General features: G+C 36.2%; 1 protein-coding gene across 3 annotated transcripts in view; it reads right to left on the bottom strand.

Moving 5' to 3' along the window:
* The window catches only part of Abca12 (ATP binding cassette subfamily A member 12), a 176,700-nt gene that overhangs the window by 117,368 nt on the left and 32,155 nt on the right, over positions 1-27,177 (bottom strand). For 2 of the 3 annotated variants that reach the window (XM_087206150.1, XM_087206151.1), the window contains exons 3-4: positions 10,478-10,631; positions 574-665 (exon numbers count right to left, since the gene is read on the bottom strand). In XM_087206150.1, coding sequence (XP_087062276.1) covers positions 574-665; positions 10,478-10,631 — 246 coding nt within the window. The remainder of the gene's footprint in view (positions 1-573; positions 666-10,477; positions 10,632-27,177) is intronic. The other variant, XM_087206152.1, reaches the window with a different exon arrangement.

Genomic DNA, 27,177 nt, shown 5'->3' with positions numbered 1-27,177 from the left:
TATACAAAAAAGGTTGGAGAGCTACTCTTCTAGTTGTGAACCAAATAAAGAACCACACTGAAGACCGTGAAACTGAGCATTAAGTGGGAGGAAGAGGCATACAGCTCAGAGAGCAGTGGCCAAGAAGTTAGTCTAACAATTCTTCTGCAAGACTATTGACACAGCAGTTAACATTTTTGAGCCTTAGATTCCTCATCTGTAAAATGGAAAGATTGGACAAATCTCTAAAATACTTTTTAACAATTTTGTTACTGGGTTTTCTTGACCTCCCAAGATCATCTAATTGTAGACAACTCAAGGTCCAGAGTCAATTCTCGGAAGTGGTGAAATTCTTAACATCTAAGCTTCTGCTCGTATAGAATATTTCAGTAAGAACTTAATTTGAAATTATTCTGAAGAATTTTGCATAATTATACCACCACATTCAGGAAACCATGAGGAATATTTGGATCTCTTGGGGATATTCTAACCATTCCACCTGTTTGGAAAATTTGAAGTATAAACCTTTTAGAGATTAGGTCTTCCTGGTTCCAAAAGGCCTATTGTAAACTCCACAGGACAGAGTTAGCTTACCCAGCGATGGATGACTTCTGTCGGGAACTTGGGTGCTCTGCAGTGGTAAATTGCTGTTCTTCTTTGGGTTGGATGATTTTTTCATAAGTTCACTAGAAAAGAAAAAGCAAGAACTCTATAATTTCTTCTTCAATAAGTTAAAGTAGTGTATTATGTGACAGATTCCAGATTGTCCAATAACTTCCACATTTTTCATCTACCTTCTAGGACAATGAGGAAGAAGTCCTCTAACTATACACCAAAGAATATATAAAGTCTCCTACAAGGTAAATTTTTAGTCAGAGAAAATGGCCTAGATAAAGTTTATACATAGTAATTTTTGTTTTAATCTTGTAGAAAGGAAGTTGGTTGAGAAAATAGAGTTAAATATTGAAGATATTTATGACATTTTGGCTTCAAAAGTTGATGCATTCCAAATAGGTGAGAGTACAAGAGTATTATAGAGACTGAAACAAAGGCCTACTTATTTGTCAACAATTAAAGAAAAACAAGTTTACTATGTTAAATTATGATGTCATGTTAAAGATTTTTCAAAGTTGATTAACACTTATAAACAGATTCAAGGAAGAAGGAAAAAGCCAAACATTTATTCAGTATCTAGTATGTTCCAGGAACTGTGATTGGTGTCATCACTGGTTGGGTTTACTTTTGAGAAAACTGGGTTATGCCAGATATGAAAGGAATAACGTCAGAACTGATTTTCAGTTTTACGGAATGTGTCAGTACAATTATAATAGCATTGTGGTACCAGGAATTTCTGTACAATACAATCACACTAGCTTTTGGAAGAAAATATTATTGAGTCTTCCCATAATTTAGTAATCCTCATTTTTAAAAATTCACTTTCTGTTTAGTTGATTATGGAAACAGATAATTATATTTTCTTGAAAAGCTGAATGTACATAAAAGTGACTGAAACAAATTGTAGACATATCATAGGTGAAATCAATACAAAAACCTAAAATGAATAATTTTAAGAATTCTGGGGAGCTGGTGAATTTTCTATAACCACTTATTAAAAAGCATAATTAAAATACACAAAGATAACAAGAATTTCTACCTACTACTGTGGTTCAATTTGACTCTGTTTTAGAAACAAGATCTTTGTGATTTAAAATGAATAATTATGTTTTGTGTGCATATTCTTTTTATACATTCATTTCATGATAAGAGGTGATAATATTTATCTCTCTTCTCTAGTGTTTTTCAATATTCCTCTTAAAATGTACTAGTTGTTCTGAAAGTTCTGCATTTTAATACATATTTGAATTATTCATGACCATGACTGTATTCCCCTAAATCTTTTTACATTCCTTATGCTGACTATTTCGTTGGGAAAACCATTCAGATAAAAATAAGAACTGACCTGAACCTTGTTCCTTCTCTCAAAAAGAAGTTTGAGAAAGTTTGAGAAAGTTGGGTTTTCTTTTTTTTCCTTGAATTTTTTTTCAATTCACCTTGTAATACTATAAGGAAGACTACTGAATATCAACACATTTTGAAAATAAAATGAAAAAACCATCTTCATAAAAATTTTAAGGGCTAGAGACAGCAACAAAACCAAAGAGAAAATGACAAAGAACAAAATAGCAATGATTGAGCAAGAGAAAATAGACTGAATAATAAATAGATGTGGGAAAGAAAACAAAACAAAGCAGAAAAAGTGATCGAAGAGGTGACTGAAATCTAAAGAAGCATACTAATGGAGAAGCAAAAGCTGCATCTGATTCACAGAGAACAATTCATTGATCTTCTCATGTTCTAGTATTCTTACCAATATTCTTTCAACACAAAACACAAGCTAATTTCCTTCCCAATAAGCAGCTGACTCAGCAGGTCTGAGCTGCCTCAACAGTAAAGTGACTGCTCCTGACAAGGAACAGGCTTCCTTTCTAAGATGACCTGTCCTAGACCAGGAAGAATCCATGGTGACATAGTTGCTCATATCCTATTATGTGACCTCTTTGTGGAAGTGAGGGTTTGGGATATCTTGGGTATTTTGCTTCTCCTCTTCCTGAAAAATATCCTCAATTTTATTTTGCATTTACAAAGTGTGGTGTAATGGCATGTGTCCACTCCCATTAGACATCAAAACTATTTTCTTTACACAAAATGGAAACCACAAAATAAATGAGCAACAGAGAGTATATGGGTAAGCAATGTAAATTAAGGCTGTAAGTTGAAATACAAATTACTTCCCTCAAACAAAGTTAATTAATTCTGTAAAATTATTAAGGGAGCCCAAGAAGAAAGCCAGTCTCATGGAACTAATGCTGCTCTCTGAACTTTCTCATAAGTATGGTCATGCTTCTAGACAAAGAACTATATAGTTCTTAGTGTGATGGTTGGCAGTACCCTTTCCATTATTTCACACAATTACTTTGCACAAACTTATTTATATCCATATGTATCTACTGCCACTACTTCTCCATTCTAGGGTGTGATATCTTTGGGAGCAGACACCGGGTATCATTCTTTAAATTCCCAATACATAGCACAGTAAGTACTGGACTAGAAGATCTGATGGCTGATTGAATAAATAGACTATAAAGCTGTGGTGGGGCAGAAAAAACTCTGGAGTTAGAGGATCTCTTTGGAATTTCAGCTCTGTCTCTTCCTGAAAGATCTCAGTCATTGTCTCTCTCATGTACACACTAGGACCACAAACACCTATCTTATAAAGTTGTGAGAGATGTGTCTGTGTGGGCCCAGTCATCGCAGGCATTCACTGCCATTAGCTTTTTGTCAAAGATGTAATCCATTTAGAATTCTAGAACCTTCAAGAATGCAGAACGGATACACCCTATTATTTTATAGTTCTGGAACCTGCATACATTGACTAGCAAATTAGGATGAGGCATAGGACCTTTCCCAGGGTTGTATAACTCCTTCATTTTATGAGTTTTAAAAATTTCATTATCAATGTATGAAAGAAATTTCTGTTAGTAGTAATGATCAATTTTCCCCTTCTCACACTGGCAGATTCTTGAGAAAAGTCTACAGTGTACTGCATTAGCAGATGGTAGGCTGTTTAAGCACATGGCAAGCACTGTGTACTTGGTAATAAAGAGTGTCACTTGAAACAACTAATGACTGAAGAAGCATATTTTCTAAATGGCTTTGGCTTGCTCTCCATGGATGTACAGCTGATTCTGCAAGTTTCCTTGGAAGAGGAAACAGCCAGGGAATCTTATACTGTACCTGCCATATTCATTTATTAACTCATCAACATTTATTAAATCCCTTTTATATGTATTACAATGAGCAAATCAAATAAGGAAATTAAGGGCTACAATACATTAAGGGCCGTGGCTGAGTAAGGACATGCACAGGAGATGGTCAGAACATGTATGTGGCAGAGTCCCTAACTCTGAGTTATCTCCAGTAATTTTGTAGATTATGTTCCTTAGAATCACAACCCTATCTCAAGACTTTTGTTACCTTAACATTTTTCCTTCACTTTTCCACCAGACCACTGGTTCTTTTCCAGGGACAATCTTACCTGCACCTGCAGGGAATATTTGCCAATGTTTACAGACATAGTTGGCCATCATAATTGTAAGGGATAGAGTACTAATGATACCTAGCAGGTAGAGGCTAAGGATGCTGCTAAACACCCTACAAAAGTACAACATGAGAAAGGATTATCCCCCTCAAGTATCAATAGTGTCCAGGCTGGGAAACCCTGCTTTAGACTGTGATAAATATGTGAAATCATTCAGTGACGACTTTTCCCCATTCTCACTCCCCAAGACCAACTCAAGAGACTTAAAAATTTTATTCAGGACCTCTAAATAGCTCTGAGGAAGTCATATAAAATCTATCTCTTGCTGGATATTTCTGAGATGTATATTAAAGCATTATATAAGCCCAAGATGCCCCATGAATTTGACACAGTGGCCCATCTGACTTTAGAAAATTCAACTCTGACAGTGAGCCAAGAATGCCTGACTCAAATCATCAAGTGATCCATGGTATCATTCAACCAACTTTTATTGGACTAAGTTGCATGTGAATTACCATGGGGTTGGATAAGGACCTTTCCTTGAAGATGCTGCAGACAAGGACTTTGCCTCAGTGGCATTTATGGAGCATGCTTTGGAGAGGAATCCAATACAGGAAACATCTTGTTTTTAAGAATTCTACTACACTAGGAGGAAAACTAAACCCAGAATAGATTTGACTTCTTCTCAGACATGTCTACTAACAGTTACATTTGGGAAATGTCACATTTATATATACTACCATAAAGGTAGAATTTATGCACTTATACTGGATGTCAGTTTTTCCTGTGAGAGGGAAAAAGTACCTGGATAGGTGGTATCTGTGTGTGTCATGGTAAGTTCTGTCTATAAATGGAATCCCTGCTAGGAAACAGACATATGGCAGCTTCTGGAAAGAAAGGTTTTTTTTGTCTCTAAGGGTTAAATTTTTCTACATATTTTCCCCTTTTCCTCAGAATTATATTTATATCAGTATGTAGTGATATCTGGAAAGAAGATGTGAAATAGGCTCTAAGCTCACTTTTGGTGTCAGCTCCAGATGACATTTGTCATTGACTTTGACTAGATACTCAGGCCCCTCAGCTAGTCATTGAGGATCTCTCAGTATTTGATATAGCCATCATTCCTGGCTATCCCACAGCAAGACACTCATAGGAAAATTCTAATGATCTTGGATTTCATCCTGACCTTTATTCTTAAAGATCATCCATGCTCCAGATATAATCTGGGTTTGTCCTCCTTCAAAACATATCTCTCTCTTAGTGGCCCAGCTGTAATAAAAAAAATGAGAAGTGCTTTAATTTAGCCTGTCTTAAAGTCTTTTATATTCTTAGGAAAGACTGGTGTTATGTAACATGAACACATTGATTTCTAAGTTTTTAGAGGCACTCTGTGGGCAGATGAAGAAATGTTTTAGGAGATGAATGTGTATTAAGAACACGTGGAATAGGGAGGAGATAATTCACAGGGTCTTCCCGATGACCGTGTGCAAATTATGTTCTATGCAGCTACAAAAACAGGCAGATTAATTTGTCAACCCTGCTAAGAAATTGGTACTGTTTCCATCACAGTTAGAAGCAACACTATGTACATATTCCATTATATCTACTATGAGGGTACCTCCCTCTATTTTTCTCTTTCCCCTAGTTCTGAGATTTTTTTCTCCATGGCCTATCTCAAATATACCTTCTTTTATCCTGCTAGGGCACATCGTAGCCAACCCTTCTGATCATACCCTTAAAGGCCTCTGGGAGCAGAGTACAGGCATCTTCCCCCACCAAACCTGCCTCCATTCCAATAATCCACCCAACAGTAAGACCCACACTCCCCAGGTGCAAAGAATGTCTTAAGAAACCTGTGTAACTATTCTCCATTTGTTTTTAATGTTGGCACAGTGAGAGCTAAACAAATACTCATCACATTTACCAGGTTATAAGTAATTCACTAATTGTCTTGTCTCTCTTTCCCACTTGGTTGTAAATTCTGCAGGGCACGAAATGTGTCTTATTCATCTCTGTATCTACAGTGACTTGCATAGTTTCCAACACATTGTACAATTCAATATGCAATCATTCTCATTGAATGAATGAACAGTTTGGGCTGTATGACAATTAATATACTCTTCCTGTTTGTTCTTAGAAAATGAATTGTTTAAAATTTTTATGTTTTTCTTAAATTCTTTTATTGGTACATTTTAGGTATACAACACAATTACATTTCTCATTGGGAACTTGTACCTTTACGTGATGCATCTTGGTTCTTATTTTTTCCCCATTCCTAGCCCTCCTTTCAAAATGGAATACTTTATTTCCATTTTTTTCCATTTCTCATCATTTTTCCTTTCCCTTCTTTCCTTTCCCCTGTCCCTCCCACTACCCCTACCCCTTTGGACGTTTTCTTCCTATTTTGCAATATCAATTATTCATTCTAATCATTGGTACATTTTAGGTATACAATATAATGACATTCATCATTGGAAATTTGCAACTTTACATAATCTCTCTTGGTTCTTATTTTTCACCTTTCCTTTTACACTAATTCTAGCTAAAGTTATAGTTATATAACTATAGTTATAGTTATAACTAAATGATTATAGTTCAAAATTAAAACCATATGAGATCTATATATCCTATTTCATCTTTGTAGTCAAGTGAGTGCAGACACCTGATTTACATCCACTTGTCTTACATTCCCAATAATGTCTTCAGATTAATTTCTATACTCATCTATATTTTTCAATATTAAATAAAACCATTGACTCATTAAAAGTTATCCCTGAATAAAGTTGGATTAGCTATTTTTCAAGTTCTGTGGGAGCTTTACAATAGGAGCAAAGGTATGAATTTAGCCACCATGGTTCATGATGAGTGTCAACCAGGATAAGGAGCACATCTGTAGAGGCAATTTCTCCCAGACTCCGCAGGATTGCTGAATCACTTCTCCAAATAATGACCTCAAGAGCCCTCGGGAATGATCTCTGCCACGCACCAACTGTGTGAACAATCGTATACCCGGGGGCTCCCACTGTTTGATGTATTCCTAGAGGCACTGTAGGGGAAGGACAAGGGTAAGATCTGTGATGACAGATCATCTATTGTGCAAAAGAGCAAGAAAACCATAAATATGGTCATTTCTTTTTTCAGATCTCTAGGTAGTGTTGGATTTTTTAAAGCACCTCATCCTGAAGCTAATACCTAGAGAAGTATGAATTTAATAACAGAAAGCTGGTGCCAAAAGCAAAATCACATCAAAACACTTGGCTGCTGGCCAGCAAGTAGTGTCTGCAGTGTGATCCTGTCTTCTAAAAGAGCAGTCTATTAAAAGAAACATGGTGGGCCTCTTTTGATGAAAACGAAAGTGACACTTTTTTTTTCCCTTACAAAACAGAAAAAGAAGACTTTTTTGTTTCTTAATGAAGCTATACTGTTGAATCTTCCTTCACCAGGAGGAAGCAATTTAGTGAAATGGCTTACCCAGTAACTGTGTACCAGTTTCATTGCAGGGCTATATAAAGCATAAAAGTTAATAACATGGTGGGAATATCATTAACACAATTTATTATTTACATAATTTCCTAAATTAAGCTACTATTACTTGGTAGCTCAAAAGAAAATACTGAATATACAACAATATACAACTTGAGCTAGACAAATTACCTGGAGGTTAGGATAAAAGTAAAAAATGTAGATATGACCAGCTTTCTAGAGAATAATCAGCAGAAAAGAAACTTGGACTTTAATCCTACTTTCAAAACCAATGTAATATCTCACTCAACTCTAATGAGTTAGATTCACTATACAATCACATGGAAAAAATATTCCTTTGGGGGGAAGTACATTTATACACTATCTACTGTGTGTAGACATGTGTGCATGCTTGCACATGTGTGTTATTAATTATTCCCTTCACAGTTCTTCATGAAGGAAAACTGGTATAAAGAAGAAATTACCACGTGGGACTGTAATCCAACTATTCAACTTGTAAATGATGTGTATTAATGTTTTCCACATATCTTTTAAGCCTTGGTTCACAAAATGTCCATCTCAATTACACCTCTTCAGGAAGGTTATTTTTTGTTTTGGTTTGGTTTGCTTTTTGTTGTTGTTGTTGTCATTACTCTGGGTGAAAGCTCTCTTTCTATTCTGAGTATGAAAAGAATGTGGCTTAGAAATCCTCTGGCACTCTTCACTGTACCATCTCCTATTATTGCTATTGATTTAATATTTTTCTTCCCCGGCTGAAACATTGGTATAAATCATGCCTAATTCGTCACTCATGCAGGGATGACTGAATGAATCTCCCCTCTACAGCAACAAGAGAATACTATTCGTCCTTTCACCTCACCTTTACACTGATTACACCAGAGGGTATAAGGTCTAGACGGACTTGATCTCTTACAGAAACACACACTGATATAATGTTTGCATTCATCTATAGCATGCTATTCTCATAACAGTACCTCATGTCATTTTCCTGCTTAAAACTTCCCAATGGCTTCTCATTATACTAAAAATACTAATCCTCTTACCTCTTCCTCCCTGATCCTTATGCCCTTTCTCTTGTGTTCCTTGTCAACACATTCCCTTCCCCTTTGATCATCCCTCACAATGCTGCTCCCATGTTAGCTGACTTTCTGATCCTCTGAATGATCAGGTTTGTCCCCACCTCTGGATCATTCTCTTCCAGATGTTCACATGCTGCTAAGGGTGCCTCCTCATCTTGCTGGTCTCTACCCAAGAGTTACCTTCAAGCAGAGGATATTTCTTACTACCCTCTTATGGTTTTTTTTATTTTGTTCTTGTTGTTGTTGTCATTGTTTCACTACTAGGACCAAACCCAGGGCTTTCATACACTAAGGAAACTCCCTTCTACTCAACTACAGTGCACCTCCAGCCCTCTTGCCAACATATTCAGTCCTTACCTTTTAATTTACTACCTCTTAACTTATTTTATTTTCTAACTGGCATAATTATTATGTTATTATATTATTTATACATTTGAGTGTTCTTTTTTTTGTATCATCTTTTACTCAAATGCAAGTAACAAAGAGCTAGATAAATTATCTTATTCACCTCTGTATCATGGTGCTTGAAATGGAGATATGCACCTTCACATACTTTCTTGGTTCTTATTTTTTTTTTACAATTCTTGACCTGTTCACATTTTGTGCTAAGCAGCTTGCAGTTGTTCTCTCTTAAAATATTAGCCATAATATTTGGTGACCAAAATCGTGATGATGTCATTAGAGGAAAAATTGAGCTACATGCCAAGGAATTTACTATTTAAGTTTAGGAACCAAATATCTCTGATTATACACAAGTGTAATATTTTTCAGCAGTTACTATATAAACATTTCCTAACAGACTTATCTCATGGTTGGCTCAAAATTATAATATTGCTCTCTTAAGTGAAATAAATAGGACATACATGTGTAAATACGGAATAGTTTCTCTAGTGTGAGAAACTGAAAGTGTAAATAAGGACTAAAAGGTATAATAGATAATGTGAAATAGGAAGAAAAGGGGCAAAGGGGAAGGGGAAGTGGGAGGGGTAGGGAAAAGGAAAGAAGGGAATGGAATTAATATGAGAAAATGAAAAAATGGAAACAAAGTCTTTGTAAATAGGGAGGGATGGAGAGGTTTAATGGAGGGCAGGGGAAGGGGGAAAAATAAGAACCAAGAGAGATTATGTAAGGGTGCAAATTTCTAATGATGAATGTCATTATACTGTGTACCTAAACTGTACTACTAAAAGGACATACAGCTAAAAATTATAATATTGCTTTCAGTTGTACAAACAAGTAGGCTCCTGGGATTTATTTTTAGGTGTAGAATTGCAAGAAGGAAGATTGTAGTTGTAAAAGATAAGGCTATAAATGGTCTAGATTTCCTACCTTCATTCTTTAGCAGCTTTTCACCTCATAAAACAGAGCTCTCGTTAACCTAATTTAAAGGTGGTTGTTTAATTATGTATACTTTCATCTTTATTACTTTGAATTTTGAGACCCTTAATTTTCTTACTTGCACTTTCTGGTTTTTATTACATCTGGAAATACCATTGGAGTCATATAAATGTGTCATTCTTTTTGGAGATAATACCCCTGTAGCTTATCTTATGCTTGTGAGTGAGTCTTAGGACAACATGTCATTGACAGCGTGACGTGAGATAGAAAGTGCAACTTTTTAAAAGAGCAAAATTTGAGTAATTCACCCAAAAAAGAGTATGCTCAATCTCACATAATCATACTGATTCCAACATGTACTTCCCTTTTCTTTCACATTTACATCACAAGGGAAAATGTAGTAAATATTTACAGGACAGACTTACAAGACAGTTTTCTCATAAGGAAAAAAATATTTAATCTCTCAAAAAAACTCAACACAGTTGGGAAGTGGCCCCACCTGTCTTTAAACAGTCCATCATTGATCCCTTTTCTGCGAAGCAGATCTTGTGGCCCGTAGGGGGTATCTTTGCACTTAGAGTCTGTGTCGCAGAGTAGAGTTTGTAGAAATGGAAAGAATCCAGTACTAGGAAGGTTTCGAGGTGCGAGGTAACCTGAAATTTAAAAAAAATAATATTGACATCAAAATAATATGTTTGTTGGGAAGAGAAAAAAGTGTGGTAATAACTCCACTTTGTCAAACTGCCTTTTCAATATAACTATCTGGGACCTCCAAACTCACCCCACCTCTGCGACTGACATGGACTATGCCATAGGAGAACACCTGGAGGATGTTTTACCTTGACTTTTCTAAATTTGCTAGTATGAATCAAAAGACATAAAAATATTTGTTGCTCTATTGATTACTCTTTCTGGGTTTACTCAAAGGAAATACTTACAGGCACTGTGCTAGTTAGGGTAGCATATCAAGTGATTGGCTTTGGGATCCACCTGGGGAATTGGTGGTGCATCTGGGTGTAACTGGGTGGGTCATGGAGGCATGGCCTTGGATTCTATGTCCCTTGCCTTTTTGTTTCTGGCACTGTTTCCCCTGCTCTGCTTGCCTATTGCCTGGAGCAGCTTTGCTCTTCCACATCCTTCTGCCATGATGTTTCTGTCTTGGAGCCAGTTGACCATGGACTGAAACTTTGAAAGTGTAAGCCAAATGAAACCTCTCTTCTTTTAAGTTGTGAGTGTTGGGTATTTTGTCCGAGCAATGGGAAAGCTGAGTAGTTTCAAAAATGTTTCTTAGAATGTTTTAAAAATAAATCACATTGTATACATATGATACAACATACTGCACCCAATAAAACTCCAATTAATATGGAAAAAGTTTATATCATGAAAAGGAATAGATTAGAGAACAGAATATATTTTAAAAGCATATGGACAGATAGTCCTAATCTCATATATCTAAACATATGTATAATAAAAATCTGAAAGATTGTAAAAAAACCTTTTTGATGGCTTTTTTTTTTGCCTAGGTAATACATTTCACAGAATTTTATTTACTTTTATTGTAAATTTACTATTTTGTCACAACATATATTTCTACTTCTGTAATCAAAATGTGTATAGATGCAGCCAACTCTCAGATACTGTTCCAGGAAACATTTCTTGTCTCTTCCAAATGTAATATTTCAATTATTCTATATACACAACTTTTTCTGTTTTAAAATAATAGCAATTACTGTGAAGGAATAGACAGATTTTTCCCAAAATTAGTAATAGGAAACAACTATAACAATAAAAGGTTTTATTACATTCATTTTAATGCTTGTTTTATAAAATGTAATGATGTAAGACATTTAGCAAAGCTGTAAAATACAAATCTTTTCATAATTAGGTCTGATATTAAAACACTAGATTCCTCCCTTTAGGAAAATATGGAGACCACAACTTTCAAAACAGTCAGTCTAGGGCTGGGGATGTAGCTCAGTGGTGCCATGACCTGCCTCGAAAGTGCAAGGTCCTGAGTTCAATCCCCGCCGATACAAAAAAAAAAAAAAAAAACACAAAAAAAGTCAGTCTAGAAACTGGGAGGGAAATTCCAAACTGAAGGCTAACAAGCAAAACCTGAATCTCCTCATGAATCTATTAAAAAGAGTGTCAGTAATGTCTGTCTTCATTTTAAAGAGAAAGAAGCAAAGCTTTTAAAAAAATGTTAAGAGCAACATAACTGTGCATTTATATACCAGCAGACAGCATAATAAATAGGAAATTGATCCAAGTAACTTAAATGTATATCTACATATAGAAAAAAAGGTGGAAATAAAAGGAAAAGGGCCATAGGATAGGTGGCCAAAAGAAAAGTAAAGAGGATTTTTTAAAAACCGATTTTAGAAAATGCTCTATTGTTGACCTTGAAGATGAAAGAAGGAGCCAAAAGCCAAGGAACAAGGAAAACATTAGAAGTCAGAAAATACAAGAAAACAGATTCTCCCCTAGAAGGTCCAGAAGATACACTGCCCTGCTGACACCTTGATTTTTAGCCCACTAATATTAAATTCTCAACCTCCACCTGTAGAATGGTCAAGTAATAATTACTATTTTTCAAGATATTCAATTTGTGATAATTTATTATAGTAGTCATAAGAGAACAGTAGAGATGCTTGTATTGGTATGAATGAAAGTTTTGAAAACTCTGAGAAAATCAGACAGAGCTTAGGTCCACTAAGCTGTGCACTAGTACCTTTTAAGCAGAAAGATTGGTACTTTGCCTAAGGAAGACTGCAGTGAGCTCATAATAATTTCCATCAGTGTCCTTCCTGTGCAGCTCCCTGAACAAGCGGGAGAGGAGCACTCAAGTTGCCTGTTACTAATTTTTCTTTTTTTCTTTCATTTAATACATTTTATTTTATCCCATTACCCCCTCAAGCCTCCTCCCCTCTCTATATCCAAAAGCTGTGCTTCCATTTTTTCTTCCTATTTTCACTTTTTTTATTGTAAGTTTTCACATTATGCATCTACCATGAACTTCTGCCTTGATGAACTACTTAGAGGGAGACCTTTATAAATCAGTAGTGGAAGTTCACTATTCATTGTAATCTACTTTCTTACACAGATCCGAGCTCTGGCTACTCACTCAGGTTACAGGTGTGAGTACAGGTCTGAAAATAGGGTTGTTCCTGCTCCAATGCACACAATGTCTTCTTCGAATGGGGAAATGGGAGACAGAAGGGCAACAGAAACAGATGATCAGATGATCCCATTGGTTTATTAAGCATCTCCTGTATCCTATGCCACTCATCAGTGTGATGGTTTGGCTGGGTAAGACAGAGCTAAAATCAGTGGGAGCTCAAGTAAAAAGCAACATGAAGAGAAGAAGATGGAATGGGAAGAAGAGCTGAGAAGAGGTGATGCTGCACTCCCAATGTTATCTTTCCTGTCACTGATTACAATTTGTGACTTATTTGAGTGGAATTTGAAGGAATTTTAACCCACAAGACTCTTAGATGTGATATTGATAGAAGGTAAGCCTACTTTATAGAAAATTCATCACAGGGTTTCTTTAAAAATAAGCTTCTGGGGTGTTGAAAATACAATCAACACTTTGCACAGATTTTTGATAAATGATATTTAACTTGTTATAATGGGATTCCTCAAATGAGGAATTGGTTCAGGGAAGCACAAAATGCCTTCCTTGACATCCATGATTTACTTTCTCATGTGCGGCAAGTTTTCACAAAATCCAGAAATCCTCTAGAACTAAAAAATCAGAATTAAAAACAATTCAACTTTAGCATAGCTTCCTTGTGAAAAGAAACCGACTTTTTAATTTCCCATCCGTCTCAGTTATGTGTAAAAGGAAGTAGCCACTCAGGGCAATGATCCAATCAAACCATCAAGTGTTTTCAAGAGCTGCTAATTTTAACTTGAACTCACTCTATTCTGAAGGTATCCTTGGCACTTTCAGTTTCTAAAATAATGTTTCCCTTTATAGTCCCACATGCTAAGACAGAAGAAACATTTCTCTGTCTTTCATAAAACTTCTCACAGTAAGCAAAGAGGATGCAAAGTTAAGGCTAATCATTAAGTGTCCCTGTCCCCAGCAAAGGACAGACCAAAGAAAAGAAATAAAGGAAGATCACAACTGTGCAAACCACAGAACAACTAACAGTTAAAAAAAAAGAAGAGAGACCTTAGGGGCTTGCCCGAGACATTAGGTTGGATGAAGTTCTTGATATGATGATTCTCAAGGTCTCACACCAGGACAGTGTTTATGCCCATCTTCAGGACCAAATCTACCTACAAAACCACCATTTACATGTGGGTCAAATTTAGAAGACTCCAACATAGTCTGGAAGTGGGATCAGGTGGTGGGAAACAAAATCCCAACCCACTTACTTTCTCAGTAGTGCCAGAAAGAGGGAGTAGGCAGCCCCCCACGGGTGAGGAGAGGTGCTTCCTCTAAAATGGATATAGCATATTACTAGCACATTCCCAGCTTAACACTAACATAGTCCAGTGCTGCCTTGGAGAGTTGAGTCAAACCAAAGAACAAACCACAAATCAACCAAGATTTAAACTATATCATATTCATTTTTCCTTGCTGTAAGAATGAACCCAGGATTATAAAAAGATTCAGCTCCAAGAGTTTTTCAAAATATAAACTTTGTAAACAGTTATGATATCAACTAATGTATCAATGTTTATATAAAAGAAAGATTGAGTTTGATTTTTTTGCACAAAGCCCTTTATTTGGAGCAATATTTGTGTCATATAATGTGAAGATGAAAGCAAGATTCTCAAGAGTGTGGTTTCTGGACCAATAACATCAGCACCATCTGGGGAGTTATTAGAAATGAAAATTTCAGGGATTAAGGATGTACTTCAGGGTGCAGTATGTGCTTTGCATGTGTGAAGGGCTCTGAGTTCAATCCCCAGCAGAGCAGGAAAGAGAGAGGGAGGGAGGGGAGGGAGGAAGAGAGAGAGAGAGAGAGAGAGAGAATTTCAACTCCCATCCTAGAGTTTATGGGGTTCCATAATCTATGTTGTTATTGGCACTTTAGGTAATTCCAATGATTTACATAGAGATTTGAGTACCCCTAGGTTAGACTACTTTTTCTTAAAAATCAGACATTAAATATTTAAGCTGTGGGTTGTTATTATCTCCATCACAATTACTCAATTCCGCTACTGTAGTAGAAAAGGAGATATGGATGATGTCTGGATAAACAGGCACACTATATTTACAAAAAAGCACCCCCAAAAAAGCTGGATTTGGCCCATGGACTCCAATTTACTGTCCCCATGGGAGGATAACTTTTTGTAACATTCATCCCTCTTTCTCTCCTGCCTCACTCATTTCTTGTTATTTTCTTCCCCATCCTTCTTTTTGTCTTTCCTCATTGCACCCAATCTACTTGATATCCCTTGTCTTCTATTTGTTAATATTTTCTATTTTCCTTTCCACTCACCAACTCCTCTTTTTACTGAATTTCCATTTCTTTCCTCTTTCCCTCTTGATGCTACCTGTCTTCCTCCTATTCTCTTTTTGTTCATTGACATAGCTGAGAATGTCATTTCCTAACATCTTTCTTTACTACTTTATTTTTTAAAAAATTTTACTTTGGTAGAATTTTTAGTAAATTCAGGAGCATGGAGCATGTTGCTCATTGGCACTATTTAGAGAACTGATATTTTCTATTTATTGTATTATTTAAGAAAGAAATGTTGCAGTCTTTTTAGTAATGATGCTTCCTCCATTTGACATCATTAGGCTCAGGAAGTATTTTGTAAGCTGCTTTGGTGACATTTGTAGATACTATAGTAAAGGCAGAATTAGAGAATTTCCACTGTATTTCTTTGTGTTTTTCTGAAAACAGGTCAGATACCAACCTACTTGGTATTTTTGTGTTTCTAGGTGAAAGGAATTTAATTTTTACCCCAGGGAAGAGATGGATGATAAATCTTGGAAAGAAAACTCTGACTAAAAATATATAGAGTTTCTCATTTGAGGTATTTTATTTATCTTAACTGTTTGGACATAGAGTTACATTGGCAGAATAAATATCAGGGCTTCTGATCACACAAATGCTAAATCTCCTTGCTAACACCACAAAAATATAACACCATGACGAGAGTAGATAAAACAACAAGATCCAAAAATATCAAGTAATTAAACACAAGCAATTACTCTAATATGAATAAAGAAAACATAGAAAAGGAAATTAATCTTAGAAGTATATTTGTAATAATCTATTAAAATAAATCTTTTTTTTTTTACTCTGCTGGTAGTTTTTAAGCAACTTTTCTTCTCAATTATATTTTTATACACATAGTTAACATTGTAAATGATATACACCTGGCCTTTCAAGTTATTTTTATAGCATTACGTCAGGTATCCATAGGCTGTTCCTGATGTCCCTTCTTGATTCCAGTCTCTCTGAATAAGGGCTTCAGCACCTATGTTGCTCAGCATGGCCTTAGCATAGGGTTCAAGCTAATTTGACTTTAAACCTTCATATGGAAATAGTTACTCAGGACCACTGCAGTTTTTCTAGACACTGGATAAAGAACAGGCTATTTGGAAGAAAAATAAGATACAGTAATCCTAACATAGTCCTTAGCACAATTCTCAGCATGCTGTAAGCAACTATTAAATATATGAATGAATGAATGAACTAACCTTTGGGGAATCACAAGTAGACTGCATGATTTAGGCATTTAACATAATATATATGTGTACATTATTATTTGGAAGACCAAGTTTCCAATTTCAAATCCAATCTTATGATGTATTTGATGGATGTGTAAGTTTAATGAGTAATCTTTCATTATATTCATGTGCCTTATAAAAATAAGATTAATAAAGATATTTATTTTCATAAGTCCATTAGGTCTTGGTTTTTCTGAAAATACAACTAATTCACATTGACATCCATAATAACAACCTCTGGGTCTATTATCCCAAAGTGAAGCCATGGTCATATATTCAATAAATATTTTCTGAACTAGTCTTGTGTGCTTGGCACCAAGTAAAGTGTTAAATGAGGTTCATTCTTCTACTTCAAAAAGAAAATTTCTATCTTAACATTTTAAAAGTATAACTCTGTTATTATGGACTAGGGAGGAGGGGCAAAGAGAGCCAGAAGGAACATGCCTGATTTTCAAGCTAATCACATTCTATTATACATTGCACATAAAAGCCACTGTTTTCCAAACTTCCAGAAATATTAAGTATAAGAAGGCATATATGTCAAAGCAAACATTAAAGCAAGGATTTTACAAATCCTTCTTGATTTCTAAAGGAATTTAACATACATTATTTCCCATGAGCCCTGTGACAATCTTGTAGAGCAGGAAGGGCAGGTGTACTACCCATTTGGCAGATAACCTCAGAGAGATCAGGCAATTTGATCAAGGTTTATTATTGGTAAAATGCCAGAGATGGATCCAGAACTACATGACACATGACAATAATGAGATTAACATTTTGTCCAGCTAAGTTTCAGTATCTTGGAGTGAATAACAGACTGAGAATTGGAAAAGCAAATATATCTCTGGTTTTGCTGTAGAATCACTGAATCACAGGAGATAAATTAACCTCTCTAAAGTCTCTATTTCCACATCTACCAAATTGAGGATAATGGGCCTTGCCACCTGCAGGGCACAGGGAAGATGAGTTAGATAAAGCTTGTGTAAGACCCTGTGAACACCAAAGATGAGAGGCCCCAAAGAACAGTGAGTTACCATTGCTCATCAGGCAGTGTTGCATCATTTATCTTGTTTATTACTCAGTAACTGAGGCTTCACTGCTCAACCTGATCTCCTTGAGCCACTGAATGGTTAGGAGTATTGTATGGTGTGTGTCTTTCCCTAATAATTCATAATATGTACCTGTATCAACTAGTGCAGTGCTTCAATTATTGCGTGCTCAGTGGGTGTGGTGCTATGACACATTCTTCTGAATTCTCCCCAGGCAAGTTTTGCTTCATAAGACAGGTGCTTTTCCAAGTTCAAAAGCATGGCAAAAATGTGGATAGCAGCTGGCAGTGAGGGATAAGCCAAAATGCCTTATACCTAAAGCACGGAGTTCCTACATTTAAAAGGTGCATTCAACAAGAATGTTTGTCTATATCCAAGGGGTGCCATGACAGAGAATAAGAACAAATCTTGGGTCCTTTGGGTGGATCCTGATGCTGGTCCCACATCACCCACACCCCTCAGAGTTGCTGCCAAGTACACAAGGAGGCAGATGTTGAAATGTGCAAAAAGTGTACCAGCAGAGATAATTTGGGGACAGTAACTATGAAACTACAGGCAAGAAGAAGTGGGTAAATATTTCTGCTTTTTTATATCTTGGACTTATCACTATTATCATTTTTTAAGAGAAAAGGATTTTTAAAGAAGATTTTTAAATCTGGACTCAGGACCTTGCTGTTGCTTTGGATATTGCAACTGTAGTCCTTAAGTACAAACTTGAATGGTTGGCCCAGGGGTCTCCATAATCCCACCTGACTGTCCAGAGCAGAATGTACCACCTGCTCTCTGAATGTTAAGGACACCCTTCTGGGTGGTGAATTCCAAAGGTTATGGCCTGATCTATTTAAATTTTAAACAAAATGTCTTCTTTCAAGCCTGAAAGGCATAACAGAAACATACTTATTGTAGGTAATAAACTCTCATGTGGACTGAATCTGGGGAAGTTTAAAAATAAGAATCTCACCCATACTATTCCAAATATATCTGGAATGGCAGAGAATGTTGAGATCCAGGGCTCATCTTAGGTGAATGGGATCTGTGAGTCTTGTTAGATGAATCCAACAGTAACCATTATTTTGCTTTCCCAAAACTTGTCTTTCAGTAACAAAAACTCAGAGTTTCATCTCAAAAACCTCCCTGCTATAGCCATGTACAAACCAAATCTTATCAGTTGTTTTTTCTCTTTTATCTTTAAATTAAAGTTACAAGGGGGAAAAGAATGAACCTTAGACATTCATTTCTTTGTAGGATATTCTCTCACTAAAATTTAGTCTCCCAATTCTCTTGGATGCAACTAGGAAAATGCCTTTTGGCCCCTACCAGGGCTGAATTGAGCAAGGTGTACACAGAGTAGACATGACTGTGCCCGTGGGTAATGGCAGACAGACCTGGTACTGGCTGTACTACTAATGGCTAACTGCATGGTAGATCACCCAAGCTTTGAGACAGTAAACACACAAAGCCTTCACAGAGAGAATTACATGGGGATTTAATTCCTTTCTTCTTACTCTTCTCTCCAGTGTTATGTTAGGTTTAGGGAAGTGGAAAGTCAGGGAGCATCAGGGATTTCCATAAACCAGCCTCTGGGGCCAGATAAATATAGGAAACTAAACTCTTTCTCCACTTCTGGGAAAGCCAGAATATATTTGCATATTAAAGACTGTGAGAAGTTCAGTTTTTAAAAATCTGAAAAACTCTAGTTAATACCACATTTATATGGGATAATAGAATTTTTTCTTTTTTTTCTTTTTTTTGCTTTTAAGGTAGCACTGCATAATTTCTTATGCAATGGGGTACACTGAATATTCCAATGGGGTACACTGACAAAATACCTTAATCCATGATTTTACATATTCCATCTAACAAGGACCTAGAAATTGGAAAGCTGTTATTCTTTTCTCTGTAGGAAGAAACTTCTTAGATAAGAAGATTCTTGGTTTCAAGGCTGGGCCTATGAAAATTTACTTGTAAACTGTCCTCTCACTAACTAGGCTTAAAAATGGTAATTCAGTAAGCACCTTGGTGTTTTCCATTACTATTTGTGGGAGTCCTTCAACAAAACCTCTCTAAGACAGCTTAGAGAAGGGAATTTGATTCCAGAAGGATTTGAGGAGCCTTATCAAAGTACACACTCTACAATGGGAAAAATAAGGTAGCAAGGAAATTAGAATGAGAGCAAATGAGAGCAGGAAAGGAAAAATAAAGCCCATACCACAATCCATGCCCTAAGTCTGTGTGTGTTTTTAGAGGTTGGTCACAAATTGGGATCCAAATGTCCTAAGCAGCCCAAGGCACTACAGAAATGTGATCATTTACCCAGTTTACAATGTCTATAAAATAAGATAAAAATTAAATGTCATGGAGGAGAAGCACAGTTTCTCCTACACAGAGAGAAATTATACCTATCAGAGACCAAGAGCCTTACTTCAATGCTTGCTAGTGTATTTGCACCCCTGACCCCTGCACAGGACTTTCAGTGAAAGTGATTCATTATCACAGGGACTGAAAGGTAACGTAGGTGGGGGGATGACAGTGTTCACCTCTAAGAGGTGACTGAAGTACTATTCTTCCCTCACCACTTACAAAGGGTCTCTGACATACTGATGTATGGAATACTGAGCAAGAGAATGAAAATAGTGCAAAGTTGTCAGAATGCCCCTCCGACTTCTCCCTTAAGACTTTGCCCTTAGAGCTACGTTACGAACTGTTGCCAGGAGCTACATGTTGGCAGAACTTTCGGGAATTACTCCAGTTCGTGGAGTACTAGACAGGCACAGGAATGAGAAAATAAAACACCCTTCTAATCCTAGCTTTGCAAATGATTTATTATTCATCGATGACCCTCTACCTTGAGTCAATTTCTTCACTTACACAGGAAAAAAGGCCTGGATGATCCATCAATCACAAGTGTTGCAAGCAAAAGAATCTCCTGTAAAAGGAGATTCGCATGTTGAAGTATTAAGCACTTAAGATGAAAATTATGTTAGGAAATTAAAATGTGATTTCAGTAACCCAGTAAGAGTAATGATATGGAGAAAAGAATTTCAGTAATTACGCTTACAGAGATATGTTACTTACAATGACTTTTTCATTCAGAAATCTGAGTCAGTATCACAGAGAATTTTGTGTGCTACAGTCTAAAAATACAAGCCAATAAAATATATTGCTGGGATCATTGTATAGGGAAAAAATTAAAGCAAAACCTTAGTAACTTCTCCAAGAAATAGATTGTCTGTTCTTGGAGACACTCCTTCTCTGGTTAGGAATCCTCAACAGCCTGTGTAATAATTAGCTTTTTGGTATTCATATTCCATCTACTTACAAATGATACATGTGACAACCTGCCAATGGAAAATGTGTGTCACAACCTCTTCTTTCCAGTGGCACTCTTGACAGGTAGCATCCCCATCTGCTTGTCAGACTTCACTTTTCTCCTACACCAGAGTCCCTTACCAAGACCCCTGCCAATCAGAAAGAGGCAATTTATGTGACCCATGGCTTGCTTTGTAACCCACAATGTATCACTAGCCTTCTCCCTCACTCTGTGCAGATCTACTTCTCATCAAAGTGACTGTCTCATTAAGGAGAAAAAAATAAAGCAGAGAAAAATTCCCCAGTGGTATTTTTCTAAGTTGTACCATTCAAAATTTATCAATTAAAAAATTAGCGTAGAAATTAGAACTTATGTTTTTTTCCTAAGAAAAATTAAAACTTCAGTAAAACACAAATTAAACCCAAGAGGTTCCATTTAACACCAGATTGGAATTTTTTTTTTTTTTAATCTGACAGCACCAAATGTTGGAGAGGGGAATGGGAACAATGGAGCAATGGGAACTCTCATTCCATGGTGGGAAAAAGTAAATTGGAGAAGCTACCATGGAAAACATTTGGTCACATTCTACAAAGCTTAGAATGTGCCTAATTCTAAGTGCATACCATAGAAAAACACACACATGTGTACAAGGATATACAAAAAGGAAAACTGGTCACAATGGTACTAGTTAAAAAGAATCTAAATGCTCCTCCAAAGACCACAGTTAAATAGATTACGATATATATACACACACACATAGATACCCGTGAATCTCCAAAACATGATGCTGAGCAAAGCATAATACTGAGCCTAAAATATACAATATAAAAGGATTACAAGGGTGGGATACTATTTATATAAATTTTAAAAACCTGCAAAATAATACTATGGAATGTATTTGGGTATATAGATACTTAATAAAAACTCAAGGCAAGCACAAGAATGTTATGCAAGGAATTCATGATCATGGTCTCCTTCAGGAGTGGAAGGAAGGAAGCAGAAAGACAAGGAGAATATGGGATCTGGGAGGTTCATCCAGGGGCTTCAATAAGGCCTTTAATGTCCAATTCCTATTAAACAGTTAACAAGAAGCTGATATGGCTTTAAAATGTGGGGGTTTGATAAGGTTCAATAGAGGATATGTGTTGTTTTAATAGTAGTTCTGTGTTATTTTTATGCTTGCCAATGTGTTTTAAATACTTCACTTTTCTTAATGATGATGTAATGGCACTGAATTAGACCAATAACCAGAAGGTTTTAGCTACAGAAAAACCAGAGAAAGCCCATTATAAGGCAATCTTACCTATGAGCCAATCCAAAGTAGAGCTTTATAACCATGCTCTGTTAATAAATCTCATCTTCTTTGTGAAAATCTTGCTGATAACTCATTGACCTAGGTTTTTTTGTTTTTGTTTTCCACTGTCCTCTTTGCCCTATTTACTATGATAAGCTGGGATCTCGCTTCCTGAGAGGAACACTAATACAGAGCTCATTAAATGCATGACTCTGAGCAGTTCATTATGTATTACCTCCCTCTTCTCTCCACTGAGTAGCATCTGCTATTGTGTTTACCCCATTACCAAACTTAATTAGGTCCTTTAAGAGTTTCTCATAATCCTTCAAACTTCTTGTTGTTGGCAAATATGTACCACTTATTTACATTTCTTCTGAATTATTAATAAACATATCTTTAATTGTTTCTAGGTTTCTAAAAGTCAACCCACTTTTCAAACTGAATGTCACACTCTTTTTCTACATATTTGCCTATCTCACTGGCTTTGTGAACTCTCCTGGTATTGGACCTTTTATCTATTAAATTATATCTCAAATTGCTTTTTTATTTTTATTTTTTCAAATGGGAAAACGTTATCTTTATTTTTGTTCCACTCTCTTAAATTTCACAGTTGCTTCCCCAGTGGTATAAATCCTTAGCATTGAAACCACCATAAGAAACAATATTCTCTGCTATTGAGAAAAATGGATATTTTTCATTAAATGAGTACTTCTCTTGCTTGTATTCTTTTTTATCAGCCCAGAGTAATGGGCTTCATTTCAGCATTTTTATACATGTGTATAACCTACTTTGATCATATCCACCTCCCCTTAAACCCTCTTTACCTTTGCCTTCTGTTAGTTTCCCTTCTGTGTTCATGCCCCACATATGAAAGAACACATATGAAACAAAGATACTTGTCTTTCTGAGACTGGCTTATATCACTTAACATTATGGTGTCTAATTTCACTGTCCTGCAAATGATACGATTTTGTTCTTCCATATGGCTGAATAGTACTCCATTGTGGCTATATGTCACATTTTAAAAAATTCATTCATCTGTTGGCAGGAACTTAGGCTGATTCCACATCTTAGTTATTATGAATTGTGCCACAATAAACACAAGTATGTCAGTATCCTTATAGAATTCAGGCTTTAATTCCTTCAAGAATCTACCAGAGTTTATACCTTAAATTACTTAATGGAACTGTTGTTCATAGTATTATGGGGCAATCACAAAAAAGTGCCAATGACTGGCTTTTCCTGAAAACAAATTTCACTTAATCCTTTCAAAGAATTTCAACAAGTTAGAAAGATACAATTTAATATATTGCAATTATTCTAAGTTTGCTGAGGTGCCCAGCCAGTCATTACTTTTCTCTGCGAAAGTAAAAATTTGCTTGTTGGTAAGGTGATTTCCCAAGATCTCTCTCCTCATATTGTGAACAACAGTTTAACCATTAGTCAGCTGCAGGCTCTTCAAAGATATTCACACAAATAATAGTAAGTGATGTGGCTTTATCAGTGTTTCAGCTTGATTCTAGTTTTCCTCAGATTTTTAAGTGACAGCCAGGAGGATCAATGCCACTTTCTTCCCCTCGACTCCCATAGCTTTCACTGGCAAATTCAGCTCAGGAGTCTCCACCATTTTTTAGAAAAACTAACACAAGATCATGCAGCATCATTGCATTTAACCTTCATCTTCCTGTACTATTTGTTTGTGAGAATACTGATCTAATAGACTCATCTGATCTTACCCCATGGAAGCTCTTGTGGAATTCTTGTTACTCTCATGAGTAATGTTGCCTTTAAATCCCTTCATACTTTAAAAAACCTTAGCTCTTATGCAGTCCCAGCTGATACATGTCCTCTTCATTGTCCTTTCCTGGGTTAATATTTTCCAACATGTGTGTCTCTACCACAAGTCCATTGTTACTCATTCATCCATTCAATACAGTTACTTCATTCAGTGAATATCTGTATCATAGATCTACAACATAGAAGTGTTATTTCTAGGGAAGAGAGCTATAACTGTTCTTACATGTAGGGAGAATAAAGAGGAGGAAAAATCATGGAGTTGATCAGGTAGCAAAAAAAGCCACAGTCACCCCATCCTCATTTTGAGTCATCAGTACCCAAAACTTATATCTAATTAACAATAACCTCTAGGCAATGCCTCCCTTTTCATTATTTTCAAACTTCCCTACAGAATTAGACTTCTCTAATGCAACAATAAAATTAAATCCAATAAGTGAAAGAACTAGAGTGTGAATTGGCATGTGAAGTAGGTGAGTCGCATAGTATATATTGCTTCTCCCTTCTTGTCCCTTTTTTGCATATTTAGTGAACTTGTGGCGCCCCTTCTGTGTCTCAGTGAGGTGAATGATCCTTTTCTCTTAGCCTAATGTGAAGAGGAACAGAAGGATGTGAAAATGTCTTTAAGCGCTTCATCTTCAGAGACAATAGATACGAAAATTTCATCATTCACACCATGTTCTCTTCCCAGTTTAAAACACGGAGTGAAAGAGGCAGAGAGCTGTGATTTAATACACAAGAAAACCCTCCTATAGAAAGTCTTCACTATATGAAAATGAGGAATTAGAATCTGGAAATCACAGCAGTTTCTTTCTGGCTCTGAAAGAATAAATAAGTGTGAGGACCTTACTGGTCAATATTCAATATCAAATTCTCAGCACTAGTTCAGGAGAATATTCATACATAATAGAAATGAAACAGGGAAGGCATCTGAAAGCTCAAACAGATCTTCATTTTTCAAATGTCAAAGTGGGTCTAACTTCATCACTGTCTGCTTAGTATGCTGAAGAGAAGGACTAAATCCAGGTAAAAGCCATTAATGTCCTCCAGTTCAATGCTCTCCTTCCCTCTCCACTGTCCCTTTTGTTCTTTATCACTCAAGTCAACAAAATGAGTTGCAACCTTTTGCCTGTTTTTTCATAAGACACTTACAGATTCCCCCCTAAACAACAGACTGTATTAATTACTCCTATTGGTGAGACTGCACAGGCCTTAATAGTGTGCTACTGAATAAAATGTTTACAAAAAATAAGAAGAAACTCTAAGTTCCAAGCAAGTGACTTTCAATATTAAAATAAGTGATGGAATCAGGTTAGAACAGAAAGTTGAAAAGTTGACCTTAGACATACCAGTAGGATTAATACCAAAATACAGATTGGAGACAGATGTGCTAATTATACCATCTCTTGCATCCCTAATAAGTATCCCATATGTGACATATACTATCTTTAATTTATACAATAATGCTGCTAGGTGGGAATTTTCTTCCTTCTATCTATGATAATCAGGAGAATGCCACAAGTATTTGAAAGTTCTGTTTTGCATCTTCAGCCTCTCATCATTTTTCCTGCGCCTTTACAGGAAAATGGGATTTATTATTAACATTCATTAATGCAGTTATTTAAAATTCTTTTAAGATGTAGAGTGGATACTGTCCTTCAGATGCAATAGAACCAGAAATTTGCAAAGATGTACCACAGAATTAATACATTTCCTTACTTAAGTTCCACCCCATGGTCCATTTTCTGCTTGCTTCAGTAACAGTGGTTTCATATAGACAGTACTGAGAGCACTGTACCAGGTGACCCTTGGAAAGAGTTGTAACTCAAGCCCCTCAAAACTGTATTTAATCTTTTCTGTCCCAGTGCTGGGAAAGTCCCCCATTAGTTGATCATCAAGTCGGAAATCACTTGGTTTATCATTAATTTTTTGCTTCCTACTGTGAGCTTCATTTTATGGTGTCAGTTGCTGGCCAGGAAAATTAAGATAGCAATTATTCTAAGTTTTATGTTGTGTATATTTACATTCAAAAGCTCCAGTTAAAAATTTATCTTAATAGAGTCTACAGTGCTTGTATTCACTTCTTAGTAAAACAAGCTATCAAAAATGGAGGGAGGGATTTAGAATTAGTTTTCCTCTTTAATAAAAGAGTTCACATCATTTCCCTACTCACATTATTTTTAAACATTGAGATACTTATTTACAGTTCATCACAGAACAAACACACACATAACACATGTTTTTAGAGAGTGTCAGAGAAGATGTTAGGACAATGGACAGGGGAGGTTCAGGAAGGAAAGAGTCAGAATGCAGTTTTCTTCCCCATGAAGTCAATAAACAACCTTGAAGCTTTTGAAACAGTGGATAATTTCTTGTTGCTAGACTACTGAATTATCCTTGTTAGTAGTGCTACCCAAGCTAATCATAACTTCTTATTAGTGTTACACAAAGCCTCAGGTGAAAGCCTGATTTCATCATAAGTGCATTGGCAGTTACGTGTTATTTACACACCACATTGAATTTGTCACTTCTTCCTGATATGTTAATGCCCTCTTTTCTGAGCAGCCCTCCCACCTTCAAGATAAAGCCAGAAGCTTCATGTTGACTAAGATTCCTGCCAACCTCTACCCTCTACTACTAACTTTTAACAATAGGATGTCTCTCTCATCTATTAGAATGAACCATTTTGTTTATACTCTGCAATAACACTGCAATAGTTGTGCTACAGAGTTCACAAGAACTGAAGCCCAGAGCAATCAATATTCCTCATTCAAGCAACTGCCTTCTTTCTCCTCACTGCCTCCAGCCTGATGGTCTTAAGGCTAGGCTGATATGAAAGATGATCAGTGGCCTGTGAAGTCATTGAAGAAGCTGATGCATAAATGTTCAAGTCTCTGACCCACCTTTGCACACTTGCCAGTGCCAGTCGTCTTGTAGTTTTCTGAAACTACACATAATCTGTTAAAGAGTTGCCTCAAGGGGTCTCTTTTTCACTCACTGGAATTGTAACATCCACAACAATATGGAACTGTAATGTATCTCAATGCTTTAA

The sequence above is a fragment of the Heterocephalus glaber genome, unplaced genomic scaffold (assembly GCF_053883595.1).
Source record: "Heterocephalus glaber isolate CG9 unplaced genomic scaffold, H.glaber_assembly_v1.0 deba00000621, whole genome shotgun sequence".
In the NCBI taxonomy this organism is placed as follows: domain Eukaryota; kingdom Metazoa; phylum Chordata; class Mammalia; order Rodentia; family Bathyergidae; genus Heterocephalus; species Heterocephalus glaber.
The sequence above is the reverse complement of the archived record's forward strand: the minus strand, read 5'-3'. Positions and strand labels throughout refer to the sequence as shown.